The 16,869-nt window shown below is 38.6% G+C and overlaps 2 protein-coding genes across 5 annotated transcripts in view; both read right to left on the bottom strand.

The window, feature by feature from the left end:
- Positions 1 to 5,704, bottom strand: part of lonp2 (lon peptidase 2, peroxisomal) — a 30,188-nt gene extending 24,484 nt beyond the window's left edge. Inside the window, exons 1-2 of the mRNA XM_017465790.3 lie at positions 5,340 to 5,704; positions 242 to 476 (exon numbers count right to left, since the gene is read on the bottom strand). Coding sequence (XP_017321279.2) covers positions 242 to 476; positions 5,340 to 5,572 — 468 coding nt within the window. The 5' untranslated portion in view covers positions 5,573 to 5,704. The remainder of the gene's footprint in view (positions 1 to 241; positions 477 to 5,339) is intronic.
- Positions 5,705 to 8,987: 3,283 nt separating this feature from the next.
- il34 (interleukin 34) lies at positions 8,988 to 16,455 on the bottom strand. 4 transcript variants are annotated; one of them, XM_053677969.1, is made up of 8 exons: positions 16,172 to 16,455; positions 15,651 to 15,732; positions 14,758 to 14,891; positions 12,842 to 12,972; positions 12,565 to 12,642; positions 12,133 to 12,309; positions 11,108 to 11,270; positions 8,988 to 9,641 (listed from the first exon to the last, which is right to left on the bottom strand). In XM_053677969.1, the coding sequence occupies exons 3-8, from the start codon at positions 14,795 to 14,797 to the stop codon at positions 9,595 to 9,597; spliced, it is 636 nt and encodes a 211-aa protein (XP_053533944.1). In that variant the 5' UTR covers positions 14,798 to 14,891; positions 15,651 to 15,732; positions 16,172 to 16,455; the 3' UTR covers positions 8,988 to 9,594. The 4 variants fall into 4 exon arrangements, with proteins under 4 accessions (XP_053533944.1, XP_053533945.1, XP_017320596.1 ...); XM_053677970.1 differs by having other exon boundaries at positions 15,651 to 15,735; XM_017465107.3 differs by having other exon boundaries at positions 14,758 to 14,894; positions 16,172 to 16,454.
- Positions 16,456 to 16,869: the final 414 nt, after the last annotated feature.

Raw genomic sequence — 16,869 nt, forward strand, 5'->3', positions numbered from 1 at the left:
AATAAATCTTATTATATTGCATTTTTTAAGTGACATAACAATAATGGGTCCTCGTTCATTTGTGCATATTTACCAAAAATCATTCAATCTTGAAAAACATTTATGAGCTTGACAGGGGAATAGAGAAGCAGCAAAAATGAAATTAAGCATGAGGAAACTGACAAAAGGAATTACTGTATGTGTACAGATATTTGCACACACACACACACACACACACACACACACACACACACACACACACCTGCACTGCAGCCTGGTAGAACCTCTGAGAAAGTTCTCCCAGCTCTCCATCCAACTGTTCTCCATCAGTGTACTGCTCAAGTTTGTCCAGCTGCTGCACCACAGCCACAGGGAAGGGTCTCTCCCTCAGCAGCTGCGTCACACGGAAGCGGCACAAACCCGTGATTAGCAGTGTGTAGTGCGGCTTTGGCCAGTTACTACCCACTACCTGGACTGCCAGGCCTGCTGTGCCGATGCTGCAAGAACACAAGGTATCATGAGTGCACTGATTTACATGGACTGCTTCGCTGTCTCACCATGCTTATAGAGCCCAACGACTTCTCCGCAAAGTGGAAAACAGAATCATGGATCAGAGACCAATTTCAGATATAAACCTGTGCAGAGTTTGGACATTTGGAGACAATTTTTTAAAAAATGTTTCAATATGTTCAGATAATTTAATATATGATCATTTATTATAGACGTATACAGTGCCCTCCACTAATATTGGCACCTTTGGCAAATATGAGCAAAGAAGGCTGTGAAAAATTGTCTTAATTGTTTAACCTTTTGATATTTTGTTCAGACAATTCACAAAAGTGCTCTGCTCTCATGGATATCAAACAACTGCAAACAAAACACAGGTTTATCAAAAAAAAAAAAATCTTTGTTACATATAGATGCCACATTTACCAAGGGTGCCAATATTATTAGACGGCACTGTAATTAATATATAATAATTGATATAAGATAATTAAATTAATATAATAATTTTTTGTAATACTATCTGGGTATTATAGTATTTATTGTTCTTTTAAACAGCATTAACAGTGTCTTTGCATCTGTATGCAGCATGGAATTCAGCACCTGTACTTCATTAGTCATGTGGGTTAGCAAGCTTCATGGAACTAACAAAAATAATCTTGGGGCTATCAATATCAGGTACTTCTGGTGGCTTGTATAGCACCTTAACTTAGCTGTGACGATGTGTGAAAAGAAAAACCTGAAAAGCACTGCCAAGTTGACAGCCAAGCAGGAACCAAATTAAATATTCCAGATATTTAAAAGATTCAAAACACACACATCTTGGCAGAAGCTCCCTGTTCAAGCACACAGCAGTAATGGTCACAACAAGCACAAACTTTATGTGCGGCCATCCAATGACCCCATTTCCAACAAAAGTGCTTTCCAATAAATCATTTCTGGAAAACAGTAAACATTCATGCATTCCGTCAACCACCAAGTGAACGTGAAAAAGTGAAACCACAGGCTGCAGCTTGTCAGCTAATGGTATGTCAGACATGTTAACATCAAATGTTAAAACCAGTTTGCTTAACCCTTGTGCGTCCTTTTCTTCTTTCTTTTTACCATTTTGCCTGTGTTAAAGCAAACAATAAAAATTTTGCAAAGGGTGTGTATTTTTTATTGGAATTCTAATATTATATCCTCATTTGCTTTCATAAATTTATTTTAAAATAGGTACACAAAATAGTTACACTCAGGACCTTAAGGACAAAAATGTCCCCATTGAAATCCATTCAAAACTGCAATATTTAATCCCCGTGATATTTAAGCATAAAATCGTGCATTCTGTGTTAATATGCTTTTATTTTGTTGACAAGGTTTCAAAACATCGATTTTTTTTTTTTAATTCTGAAATGTGTAGTATGTTCTCAGGTTTAACCAATGGGGAAAATACATGCTTTTCCTTTTTTCTGATTCCGCTGTATTATAGAGTGCTACAGACCAACTGAATAAATGATGCAGCTATAACTGTGTGGGTGTGTTTGTATGGATATCAGAGTTGTGGTTTGTGTGTGCGTACTGAAATTTGTGTGTGAACAGTTTGAAAGAAAGAAATTATATTGTACGGGAAATCACAAATCCCACCTCATGTGTATGAATCAAAAAAGATTACTGAGCTTTGAAGATTTTTGCATTATGCAAAGAAACCGGCATTTAAAGGGTTAAAATTCTGAAAATGAATGAATGTTATGTAATTATGATCACAACTGATGCTGGTAAAAAATTGAAGTCAGTGAAAGTGGAAAAAAAATATATTAATACGTAATAATTCTACAACAGTTTTTGGACATGGAAATGTATGTCCTCTATGGGCCAGTGTGTTACTTTTTTTTTTATTGACACACAAGGGTTAAAAACAGGAAATATCCTTTTGCAGTTCAGTATAACATTTACTTCTTATATCATGTGGTTTACAAAATCTCATAGCATGCTCAAGTTAGGCCAAAATCTAATTTCAAAATCTAATTTCAACCAGCATCTTCATTTTGTGGCGGATAGACAGTTTTGTCTGCTGTTATCTGAACGACACTGTTGTTCCCTGACATCTTATAATGAATGTTCTGAAGTGCAGAGGATTTACGAGGTGACTGGAAATGAAATTACCCTGTTATCTCAGTCTAATGTTCCATTCAAACCAGCAAATCTCTTGGACTCTAGTGGGATAATATTTAAACCTTCCTCTTTTTCATCACAATTGTGCTTTTCTGCAAATAATGAATGGATCTTTACAGATCAATTCTTCCCTAAGCACTGGCTATGTACCTAAATCACTTAAATTAGCAGTTATTAAACCCTTGATTAAAAAACCTGATCTTGACCCGTCTCAATTGTCCAACTATAGACCAATATCAAATCTCCCCTTCATCTCTAAGATTTTAGAAAAGGTTGTAGCAAAGCAGTTATGCTCGTACTTAGATAGGAATAACATTCATGAAATGTATCAGTCAGGATTTAGACCTCATCATAGCACAGAGACAGCGTTAGTTAAAGTAGTAAATGACCTTCTACTGACTTACGATCATAGTTGTGTCTCGCTGCTTGTGTTACTCGACCTTAGTGCAGCTTTTGATACTATAGATCACACTATTCTACTTGATAGATTAGAAAATGTTGTTGGTATTAAGGGAACAGTCCTCTCCTGGCTCAGGTCTTATCTGACCGATCGTTATCAGTTCATAGATGTAAATGGTGAATTCTCCATGCGTACTGAGGTTACTTTTGGAGTTCCACAGGGTTCTGTTTTAGGCCCACTGCTCTTTACTTTATATATGCTACCCCTAGGTCAAATTATTCGTAAACATGGAATTAGCTTCCACTGTTATGCTGATGATACACAGTTGTATGTTTCAGTGAAGCCAGAGGACAGACAGAAGCTTAGTAAAGTTGAGGATTGTGTAAAGGACATTAGACATTGGATGTTAATTAACTTCCTTCTACTTAATTCTGATAAAACAGAAATACTTTTATTAGGCCCACGTGTAGCTAGAAGTATTCTTTCTGATCACATGGTTACTCTGGATGGTCTTTCTGTTTCATCATGTGCAGCAGTTAAAGACCTTGGAGTGATTATTGACTCCAGCCTATCATTTGATGCTCATGTAGATAATATTACTAGGATAGCCTTCTTTCATCTCAGAAATATTTCTAAAATAAGAAACATATTGTCACTACATGATGCGGAAATACTAGTTCATGCATTCGTCACATCTAGATTAGATTACTGTAATGCCATACTGTCTGGATGTTCCAGTAGGAATATAAATAAGCTCCAATTAGTCCAGAATGCAGCTGCTAGAGTCCTAACTAGAACTAGAAGATACGACCATATCACACCGATATTATCAATACTGCATTGGCTCCCAGTAAAATCTCGCACTAATTATAAAATACTTTTATTAACCTATAAAGCACTAAATGGTCTCACGCCACAATATCTAAGCGACCTTTTGGTTTTATATGATCCGCCACGCCTACTTAGATCAAAAGATGCAGGCTATCTGACGGTACCTCGAATAGTCAAGGCTACAGCAGGGGGAAGAGCTTTCTCTTATAGAGCCCCACAGTTATGGAACAGTCTTCCTATTAGTGTTCGGGACTCAGACACAGGCTCAGTGTTTAAGTCTAAGCTTAAAACGTATTTGTTTACTCAAGCCTACCCTGACTAGATTCTGTTCTACTACTTCGCAGTCATAATTATCTTTTTTCTCCCTCTCTCCTTTCGCCGAGCCCCACACGAATTTATGGAGATACTAGAGATCCAGATCCTTTCTGCCTCTGGATGGAGCTCAAATCTTCTTTAATTCCAGACTGCTGGGACTACGGCTGCTCTTAACGCCATACAGACTTCATATAAATCCATAATGAACTTTTTCACAATATCTGTTGCTACCCAGATGAGGATGGGTTCCCTTCTGAGTCGGGTTCCTCTCAAGGTTTCTTCCTCTTAAAACATCTTAGGGAGTTTTTCCTTGCCACCGTCGACACTCAGTGGCTTGCTCAGTTGGGATAAATTCACACCTTTAATATCTGTATACCATGTTGATATTTCTGTAAAGCTGCTTTGAGACAATGTCTATTGTAAAAAGTGCTATACAAATAAAATTGAATAAATTGAATCTTCATTAGGCTATATGCCGAAAGGCAAAATTATAGGACCTCAGTCAGAGTGTGCCACAATTTCCCATGTTGCACTTAGTTTATGTGCTTATTGATTAAAAAAATAAATAAATAAAGTATAATAGACGTGGTTAATTTGGTATTAAATCACATTGGTATAGACAGCGAGCAGACTGTGTATTCTTTGCATAAAGTTGCATTAAAAAAAGTGTTCTAGCCCAAAAAGCAAAGTTAAGGAAGTTAAACAGGGAGCTGTTAAAGTTTAAAACTGTATTGTGCTGTGTACAATATAGCACAATCTGGCAACCATGAAGTGAACTGTAGTAGCTAGTGAAACAAGGTTAAAGTCCGCAAAGATCATTCTAGAAAAAGCAGTCCTCATTTACACATGTACAGCAGTGTGGCCGGATTTCTACATGAGAAATACGATGTATACCATAAAACCCATAAGTTTAATTTTTAATAACACATAGCAAGAAATTAAACCTGGTTGTGTGTGCTCTCTACGCTAATTTTATTTAACGTGAGTTAATATTATCTCCCAAATACATTAAATAACACTAAACAACTTCTAAATATCAACGTGACGTCACTCCTAACAGTAGTTTAGTCTGAGCGTTACATGGCCTCCAACAGTGTTTCAGTGTAGCTCTGGTTACTAGCAGCTTCATGGAGAAAGTGTGCTCGCTGGGATTTACCCGTGTAAAGAGGGGAGCTCCTCGCTGTCCTGCTCCGGGTCTTTGGTGTTGGGAATTACTCCTATAATGGTGCTCTTTAGTGAGGTCCCCTTCAGCAGCCTGCTCTTCACCAGCTGCATGTTTCTCGCCGAGTCGACGCTAATTCGCATCGTCGAGCCGGGCAGCAGAACGCCTTCATGAGTTAATATTAAAGGCAAGCGGCTGGGTATCTGAATCCCACCGTTGGAAGACATCGCCAAGTGTTTATTCGCACTTTAATTACAAACCACAAGCGGTAATTGTCGATATAAACAACCAGTGACAGATGGTCGGGTGAGGAGCGAAGACGAATGAAAATAAAGAACCGCGTACTACGGCAGCCACACCGGGACAAACTGTAACTTCCGGTTAACGCCCACTTTGTCTGGACTTCAGAATGACGGATATTACCTAGCTATTACCCAAACAGAGGCTTATTTATCAAAACAAGGCAATGTATTATTTGTGAATGAGACGGAAAGTGTTTCCTCCTGCTCAGATTGTTTCCTTGTTTTCTTTCTATGCTGGCAGAAAATTGCATAGGGTCACCAATAATGCAAAACATCCATCCATCCATCTTCTATACCGCTTTATCCTTTTCAGGATCACGGGTAATGCAAAACATAGGAAACCCTAAATATAATCCAATGTCACAAATTAGTTATATGCCTCACATGTTCAGTTGTACATGAATTGTATTTATCTTTGTGTTTCTCCAACATTGATCTGAAGTTATTTGCTTAATTCGTAGTGTGGTGCGTGACTTTTATTTTGAATTGTCTGGCAGAACCGCTTGTAGACTCTATCCCACACTTAAAGCAGATATATTACCTTTTTTTTTAAGTGTTGAATATCTGGAGAATAGAGGGTGCACGATTCCCTTACACCTCCAGAGTTGGGGGTTCAATTCCCGGCGCGGCCTTTGCACATTCTCCCCGTGCTGGGTTTCCTCCGGGTACTCCGGTTTCCTCCCCCAGTCCAAAGACATGCATGGTAAGCTGATTGGCGTTTCCAACGTGTCCGTAGTGTATGAAGGGGTGTGTGAACGTGTATGTGATTGTGCCCTGCGATGGATTTGCACCCTGTCCAGGGTGTACCCCACCTTGTTCCCCCTGCTCCCTGGGATAGGCTAACCACTGTTCTGACAAATTGTTTTAACGATTGGGACGTACCACGTATGCGCACTTCACTTTTGCACACCCTTCAATGCATGCTTCTTCAATCTCTATGTAAACACGCAATAACTCGAATTGCTCCATAACGCCCAGAGGTTCTTGGGGTTCTTAGAGACTTCTTTTTGCATCAGATGGTCTGCTCTTGTGCTGAAGTTTTTGGGGTGGCCAGTCCTGGACAAATTGGCAGTCGTCTGAAATCTGTGGCATTTGTAGACGATTTTTCTTACAGTAGAATGATGTATTTCAAATAAATTGGAGATGTTTTTAAATCCCTTGCCAGACTCATAGGCATCCAGAACCTTTTTATCTGAAGGCCTTATAGAGCTCTACAGATCTTTTCATGATGACACCACACACCTCAATAGAAAAGGGAACACCAGGCACTAGATATGAGAGGGGTTTAAATAAGACCGGTTCCTCATGCACTCCCTAAGCAGGTTCTAGTCACTGACACCCAGTCTTCAACACCTGATTCTAATTTTATGGATTTGAAGGTGTGATAAATGTAGGGGTGTACTTACTTTTTCCATGTGACTGATCTGTTCTTTTGTAAATTTAAATTGTGACAGCTATTACAAAATGTAAATTTTATGTGTCATTTGATAGTGTATCACCTTTATTAATAGGCACTGTTTAAAAGCGGATCAGATGTTTGCTTGTCCAAATATGTAATAAAAAAAAATATTTAAAAAACAGTTTCCATAGAGAGTACTTATTTTTTCACATGACTGTAGTGTATATTGTGCCTAGATGAAGGTAAGTGATATTTGTAACAAAATAGCACAAAATAACGTCTTCTTGAACCCCTACCATTAAGTTGGACAGACCAATATTTTTTTTTTTTTCACAGCAGGTGTGGTTTATCGCTGCAAACAACTGGTTTATAAAAAGTTTTTGAAAGCCAATATCTTTGGACATTCATCATTGTTATGATTTGATTAAGCATTATCACACTACAGTCATGCAGAGCCACAGGAAATCACAGCTCTGCTCATATTCACTACTACAGAGAGTAATAATGCTGGTATACCACAGTTACTAGAAAAAAGAAACTGCTATCCAGTAACTGACATGGCTGACTGGCATCAGACATCATGATTATACAGTGTTTAGTACCACAGCACTGGTACATTTCACTGTTCATATCTTTCCACTTTTCTGTGTTCACTACATAAAATAACAATTCCAGCAATAGTCCATTGACACTGAAACCGTTACTACAGCACACTTATTATGGGCTGTCAGTCAGTTTGTTGGCATGGCAACGCGGAACGTTCTATCCACCTGTGGTTTGTTTGGGAACTATTTTTGTTGAAGCAAAAATAAACAGAATATTTGGCATACTTTGTCTGAAATGTCAGTTACTTGTTTATAACTGTTGTATAAAAGCAAGATCACACTCGCAATCATGCTGTTGTAGTGAATATCAGCACAATTGTGATTATCTGCGGCTGAATCACAGTAGTGATGTGTCGTTCATGGACGATTCGATCATTTTGAACAAATCTTTAATATGACTCCAGAACAGCGAGTTGTCTCAGAGAGTGATTCGTTCATTTTTCATCGCGCATGCGCGACAACATCCCAATAGTTTCTTTACCGGAAACAGAAATGATTAGTTCACCTCTCAAGTCTTCGGGTTCGAGTCGTTCGTTCATCCCGTTTCCGGTACTGCAAGGTGCATTGTCTATGCAGCGGTCACCCAAAGAACTCGAACACAAAGACAGATGAACTAATCATTTCTGTTTCTGGGGAACAGACACAAATGTGATGTGACAAAAGAAAGAAGGACTCGGATCTTGAGGTGAGGTGAATTAACACACTGCATAGCCTGAAGACCTAATGCTAAGCTATTAATTAATTATTTCAGTTTCTCTTAATTCAGCCTTGGTTGCATTAGCCTATAGTTTATTTCATAGTTTATTAAGTACTAGATGTGTTGGGAAATTTAACATGTAACATTTTTATTATATTCTGCTGAAATGAACGAAATGACGCGGAAAAAAAGATTCGTTAATTTTGCTGAACGAGATTCAAAGATTGAGTCATTAAAATGATCCGAACTTCCCATCACTAAATCACAGCCATGCTGATATGCACTACAACAGCTTGGTCTGTCCAGTTACCGGCTGCCAAAACAGACCGTGTTCATCAGCTGGTACGTTATTTTCTTAATACTTGACTAAATCGACCATGTTATACTGTTTGAGATGTTCTAATGGCCTTGCTGTTGTGGTATTTTCTTAAAACAACTGGTCTAAGATGTTGCATTAACAGCTGTAATTCAGAAACGGTTTCCTTTCTACCAGCTTGTAGCAACTAAAACCAAACTGGTTTATATGTCAGTGTTTTCTCGCAAAGTGTATTTATATAAATATTAACACCCACACGAACGCTATGGAACCCAGGTGACAAAAAATTGCACGGTGGACAAAAAAAAATGCACGTGACCATATGGGGGCACCAGAGGATTGTTTATTTTTTTTTCTCCAATATATTTACTAGAACATTCCGTAGAGATCTCTAAATAAATAACACGTATATAAAAGCACAAAACAAGTGACATCGTTGAAAAAGTATCACGAAAGACGTGTAATATTTAATATTTATGAGAACATAGTTTATATCAAAGCACAAAGCAAAGGAAACAGGAATTTGCTGACTAAGCCAGCAGTCAGCAAAACATCTGCAAGCAATATATACAATGCACACTTCTATTACCTGTACAAGATCACAGCGCGCACACGCACGCGCACACACACACACACACATAGACTTGGTATTTATGGTGTACAGAATCAAGGACATAATTAAGAACACCATTCCTTTGTGGCAGTGATGCAATAGCAAAAGGAAAGCCATGAGATGATCAACACCACACACATATCTGAGCTCATATTGGATTTCATCCATCTTTTTATCTCTCTCTCTCTTATCTCTCGCTATATACAGTATATATAGATGGCTTGTATGTTGGTGAGCAACAGCGCTAATAAACACACTGTGTGCCTGTGGCCTTTGCGCATTTCCCAGAAGAAAATCCTCCTTTAAGTGACCTTCTATCATCCCTGTGTTCCGTTCACTTTTCTCCAGTGCTGAGTGTCGCAGTCTGATCGGGGCAAAGAGAAACAGTGTTGATGAGTTCATTTCATATATTAACTACTATAAGCACATGCATATGCAAACACTAATTACACGGTTTAACTGTCTGTGGTTGCCCTCAGATTACACTCATCAATGTGTGTGTGTGTGTGTCATGTTTTGCAGTGTGTCTTGCCATGGGGAATAAATCAGTAGTGAATCATGAACCGCCAAGACAGGAAGCCAGCAGGACCAGACACCACCATCTTACTTGTCATGAAAGCTGTGTCTTTGACTCAGTCCTGCTAGCATGTGCTCCCACTTACTGTGTGCCTAGCCAGATATGATGGTCAGCTGTGGTTTTATGCCACCATGTTGCAAAAACTGACCAACTGGAGCTTAACAATAAGGACTTAATGAACCCCAGATGTTCTTTCCATAAGTGCCTTCTCATTTTTTCTCAGATGTTTATTACATACTTCACAAAGAAATACACAAATGCAGCATACCGAAAGATTTCATTGCTAAGGTCAAGCAACCTCGTAATAGAATCTTATAAGATTTTCCTACTACCATTTTCTTTAATTTCTGCACTTGTAATTGAAACCCAAGACATGAAGTCAACAACATTCTCACTTTTCTGTGAAACCAGTTTAGCAGGGATTTACACAATGACAAAATTGCCATTAAGATCAATGACTGCGTTTACATGGACAACAATAATCCACTCTTAATCTAATTAAGACCATAATTTGATTAAGAAACTACCATGTAAACAGCAACCTTAATCTAATTATGGTCATAATCTAATTAAGCTCTAATCGAATTAAGACAGGTGGAGTACTCCTGTTTTAATCGTATTATGGACGTGCATTACAGACATGTAAACACCTTAATCGCATTATGAACGTCGTGTGAGCATTTTCACCGCATTTTGCGACAGGACACGATCACACACGGCAGTTTTACGCTTTGCGGCGAACAAGAGAGTTCGGCCGCGTCCCAAACTGCATACTTGCCTACTATAGGCCGGTAGTGGGGAAAAATACATGCATCTCGGCTACTATACAGTAGGTAAGTATGCAATTTGAGACGCAGCCCACGGCTTCAAGCAGTCGTCTATTCGCACGTATAGCATGACTAATAATTAACCGCACTTGAAGCGTTCGTAAAAAAATTAAATAAAAACACCCAAAACTGTATACGGTACCATAACGAGGACGAACTGTATGTTGATACGTGAAATTCTGGAGGGACGTCGGACGGCGTGGCGCGGTGACGTAATGACGCGGGCTGTTAATCTAATTATGATCAATAACATGTAAAACGGGTACATGACAGGAGTATTCTAAAAGCGACTCATGTAAACACCTTAATCACATTATTAACTTACTTAGATTAAGGTCAATAATTAGATTACTGCTGTCCATGTAAACGTAGTCAATGTAATTCATCTACTGTGTGAAGAATTAAAAGTCACAAATGTTCACTTACAGTCATCTTGGCTGCTGTTCCTTAAGAAGCAGTCCTTGAATAGGCAGTGCATGGTCCGATAACAGTTGTCGAGTAAGGATTTAGGTCTGACAGATTTCCGTGCCTCATACTTTTCCATCCCCAAATGTTTAACAATGTTGAAAATGTTTTCTGTATAGTAACTCTGTTTCACAAACACATAGACATCATCATCAGTATGACTCAATTTAGCATGACTTCAGTATGACTTAAGTTTAAGACTCACCCTGAGTTCATGTCAAATGTATGAAATCTAAATTTGATTCAGGTCTTAATAACTCTCATTAACTATTATTAACAGCCTTGGACATTTTTGAAATGTTTCACTATGTAAGCAATGCCCTAACAAAGAATTTTAAAAAAACTCAAAGATTGTTAAATGAAGAATTTCAATGTCCATCAATACAATTTTATTGGATTGTATTTCTACAGCGCTTTTAACAATTGTCACAAAGCAGCTTTACAGAAATCCAGATCTAGGGATTAGATTTCTGACCAAGCCAGGGGTGACAGTAGCAATAGCAAAGAAAACCTCTCTGAGAGGACATGAGGAAGAACCCTATAGAGGAACCTGACTCACAAGGGAACCCATCCTTTTCTGGGTGACACAGAATGGTGTAATTATAAATCATTACTCTTTCATAACTGTATACTCTAAAGTCAAGCAGTAGTAAGTGTGTTGGAAAAATGCTCTGTATGATAATATTATGACTAAGAGTTCTGGGATTAATTTTCAGTTCTTATGTACAAATCAATAGCATCCAGGTGAGATTATCCATATCCAACTCTTTTGGGGAAATTCACACTTTTAAAGGCATCGGATCTGAAATGAACATTTTCTCTAACATCGTTTATATCAATTCAGCATAACGCTCCAATTATAACTCAGATTTCCTTATATCATCACATGATAAATGAGCTCAGAGAGACTCAAAGGTGGGTGGCATGAAGAATGCGCTTTCAGGCAGCTATGTAGAGGACCGCACAGTGGAAGCCTTTGTCCTCACCTCATCAGTTTTCACCCAGATTGTCTGAAAGGCTTTCAAGAGGGACTCAAGGTTTGCGAGGTATTTATGGCGTGTTGGATGTCTCTCCGGCAGCACATTCAAAATGCTCTGTATGACTGTCACAGTGACATCGACCCACACATCCTGGAGGTGCTTCTCAATTTCAGAATCATTTTTCTAGGAGAAACAAATGATAGATAGGAAGTGATTTGGCAAAGAAAATGTGAACAGCCATGAAAACTAACATGAAACTATAAAATAACATGAGGCTAGAATAGGTCAATGAGGATATAATATCAAGAGGAAACGGTGACATCAGTGACTAAAGAGAAACAAGTATCAAAGTGAGTGTGAGAAAGGGAGGAAGTTGTGGAAAGTGTGGGATTAAGCCATAGCAATCCAGTGAGTCAAAGTTTAGGGACAGTTGCTCACCATTCTACTGATATTCTTCAGCCTGAAGACCTCTTCATAACGCACGTGAATGGTGTAGTTAATAGGAAAGTTATGTTTCTGAAAATATAAAATTGGAAAACATGTAAATAGTGTTATATTTTACTTGCAACTTTCGTGGAATCTGAAATTCTTCTATACAACATGTAAAATAAGAGAAGCAAGATTAAACAAACTGACTCATTCACAAAATCCCTACGATACAGTACTGCTCTCTTTGTAATTCACAAACACCGGCATTTTAAAAGTATTACTTTACCAAATATCGCCTCCTTAACGATGAATTGAGCTGATCCTTCAGCGTTACGAGAGATGTGCAGAGTGGAGAGTTTTTAGAGATGGGAGATGGAGATGGAAAACTCATCCAGACTGGTAACGCCCACATCAGACCTAGAGGGAAAATAAGAGAAAGAGAGAGAGATTCGAGCATTATAAGAACACAGTGGAATGAAGTAAGTGCTCCTTTACCCAGAATAATGATACACATTCTTTACTTTATGCTAGAAATGAGTAGCATGTGGAAATGTGCCTCCTGACTGGCACACACATAAAACATCTGTAAAACCGCCCTAGATTATTATTTAACCATTTCTATGGTTTTGGCACTTTACCAGCATCACTGTTAAGGCCTTGGAATTAAGAGCACCTCTTGTAGGCATACCTTTTATATACCACAATTGCTTCCTGCCAAACAAAGCAACCACAACCACACTGGAGGATCATATTACTTATTTTCTGAGTTGTTTTTTATTACTTTTTTCTGCAATATAAATTTATGAAAATATGTTTGTTTTGATCAGTTTCAATAAAACAACGGAGAGAGACTGCATGCGAAAGAGAAAGAAGGTTGCCAGTTCACTCTGACTTCAGATCAGGGCCGTAAAGCTGAAACATGACATTCTGGTGTAATATCCCTTTAAAGGCCCAGTGACTGTTGTCACAGCAAATGAAAGATAAAGTGTGAAAGGAAGGAGCTGTCTCACCATGTCAAAATCATAACCTCAAACCACTTTTGGTTTTACAAAGAAAAATGATTGCACTGTTTCAGCATAGTGCATGTGCTTGCTAAATACATTTTTATACATTGTACAGACTAAAAATAAATGACCAAAATATTTTTTTCCTCAAATGCACTTGTGTATGTATTTCATCTCCTCCCTTCAGTAAAGCAAACAATTCCAGAAATAAATGAAACAATGAATGAATGCATACAAGCCATAAGCAGCCACAATACAATTACCTCTTCAACATTGTTGAGCTGTAATTCACTGTGAAATTGGTCAGTGGTATACAGCACCGGGTTTCCAGAAAGTTACAGGGTTAGAATCCCGCTGGGAGCAGCGGGATTGTAGGTTTAATGTAGATGCAGATTAAGTCATGTGCCTATTGTACTAGAGAGGTTTTTATAGTTGAAACTAAGTGATTGTGACTGCATAACTCAAGGCTAAGAGAGAACGACACAGACACAGAGACGTCTGTCAGCCTGCTCTTCGGCTGAGCCATAGTTCAGACATCACATTTCAAATGGTTACAGGAATATATTTGGGCACAGGGTCCCAGTCACATATTTCACAGCTGTATCTTACTGAACTTGTTCCCCATCATTTTGCATTCTTTTGCACCTTCTGATTGCCCTTCCTTTTAATTCTTCTACATCTGTCTATCTCTTCAGTACACGAAGTGGTGAGATCAAAAAATATCTTAAGCAGGATTATAATCCAAGACTTGACTAAATGACACAGCATGCACATCGACACATACAGTAGCAGCAGTATAGCTGTCAAAACCACGAGATGACTAACACCTCCATTCTGCGTCACTATCTTTCATCAGTAATATGAGGTTTCTCTTTATAACAAAGTACATCTGAGTTAACTTGCCGCTTGTGATTGCTCAGGAAGTGCTCAATCTTCTCATTCCATCAACATTTAATAGTCACAAGCAACTCCCAGAAAACTCCAAGCCATCCCTTACAGCTATCCAATTTTGATGTCTTTCAGATGACAAAGACAGAACTTCCAACACTGAGATAAAATGGTGCAGATCTCTGCAATGTGAAATGTGAAACAGATGTTCCTAAAATAGATTATTTTAGGTTAGTGTGACTTATGACCCCTTCCAATGTATCTTCCCTAATAAAAAAAATGCATAAGGCCCTGCAAGGGCCCCACTTACCCAGAAGCACCAGAAGAAGCCAAGTCTCAAACCGGACCATACTTCTGCTGAAGCTCTAATATCCGTACTCAAGTGAAACCCAGGTGCAGACTGTTTCAAACTTCAAGCTGCAAATGTCTCCAAACTTTTCCAGCCTTCTAAGTAGATAGAAGATCAGGCAAAGGCATGAGCACTGTCCTCACACATTTCTGTCATTTAATGTCTGCACAGCTGCTTTCAAATTCAAGTTAGATTGAAGAGACACAGGGTTAGCAATTGTTAGGCACGTACATGTACATGCACGTAGCCTAAGTGTAACAAAAAAATAAAGAAACAGAAGAAAATCAGTCATGCAATTCTTTTTGTACTAGATGTTCTTGCTGTAGCCATTAAAGTTGTTTTAGGCTAACACAATACAATCAGATATATCTATTTTACATGTCCAGGACAATGACCTAGTTGTCCTCCATGTGACAGCAGAGCTAGTGCTAATAAATTTCCAAGGACAGTAAATCAAATCCAGATGTTTTTCCTCAACATATTAACCTTCTTTAAACAGCAATGATTAAATAATAAATAAATAAATAAAAGCTGCCAGAAAAGTGTTCTATGTTATATGCCATTATATGCCAATTCCCATGAAGAATCTTTCCCATTTCTACACAGCCAAATTTCCAACACTGATCTGTTGAGGTGTGTCCTATTTGACATATAAAAGAACTTTAATTGTAAAAACTGTTGGTGTGAATTCAGCACTAGGCTTTTTTGCTATGTAAAGTGAGAATCTCTTCTTCCTGTGTAGTCAGGTCAAGCACTGATCTTAAAGATGAAAAAAAAATTCACATACATTCAACCTGTAGCTATGTTTTCCTTCAGATTAGCAGTTTATTTGCACACCAGTCTCCAGAACTTACCTGACACAGACACGTCCTGGTAAAGCCTTTTCACTGAGCTTAATGCAGGCTGCTTTAATCCTTGATGTCGTCCAAGGAGTGTCTGCTGAAAAGCAAAGGTTATAACCTACTGTTTACAAAAATGTCCTACTCTTCCCATTGTATATATGGTGCATGACGAAAATAAAGGCCAAAATAAGCACTCAGGATAACTTCACCGCTTCAGCGTTTCTGTTCAACAAGTAAAAAGGCAAACCACTAAAGTGAAACGCAGCCAGGGCTCTAGTATTATATACTAAAGTGTGATGAAAAGCAGATGCGTTGCGCAGTGAAGTGCACATGTGCGAGAAAAAAGCGCAAATGAGAAAGCATTGCTTTATATATAAAATACGGCAGAGAACACTGCAAATGAATCTCCGACGTCCACTAAAAGCTTGAAAGTTCTACTAAAAACTGAAATAAGGCGTGTCGGAGCTAAACAGATCGACAATTGCGGGGGAAAACATCATCAGGGTCGAGAAAAGAAAGAAACGTTCACGCACCTTTCTCAATTAGGCTTTCGATGATAATGCCAGCGCCTGCGTCAGACCGCGCCACGGCTCTCGGTGCTTAGTCAAGTGGTCATATCCGTCTGCTGTGTGACTTAAAAATGTCCCTCCTACGACCCTCTCTTGTAAAGCCCCACTACGCGAAATAATAATAATAAAAAAAAAAAAGATCTGGAAATTCCCACGGCGCCCTTTTTTAGGCTGACCCTATGCGTGTTTTCGGTCTGCTGTACTTGATCCTCCTCCCGGACCATGTGAAGAACACTAACGGCTGAGCATTGCGACGTTTTACTTTCACTTTTCAGCTCGTTTAACCCGTCACTGACCAAACCACAGTCTCACTTGTTTATTGATCTGTTCATCTGATCACTGATCTGATCACTCATCTGCTCACTGATCTGATCTCTGATCTACTCACTGATCTGCTCACTCAGCTCCCAGGTCTAAGTGAAACATTAACACCAAGATTCCTGAGCAAATACTTTGCACAGTTGGATTAACTGAATATTAAATGAGTTTAAAGTTAAATGGACCCTTACTGTGATGATTTGAAGTCCACGGTATTAAATGTCCATGGGACGAGATCAGATTTATTGGGACTGCTTTGAAATGTCCACCTTCTCGAAGCTTTGTTACCTTTAAAAACACAAAAAATATGGCGCATTTAAAAAAAAAAAAAAGCATCAAAGTTT

The sequence above is a fragment of the Ictalurus punctatus genome, chromosome 4, assembly GCF_001660625.3.
Source record: "Ictalurus punctatus breed USDA103 chromosome 4, Coco_2.0, whole genome shotgun sequence".
Classification (NCBI taxonomy): Eukaryota; Metazoa; Chordata; class Actinopteri; order Siluriformes; family Ictaluridae; genus Ictalurus; species Ictalurus punctatus.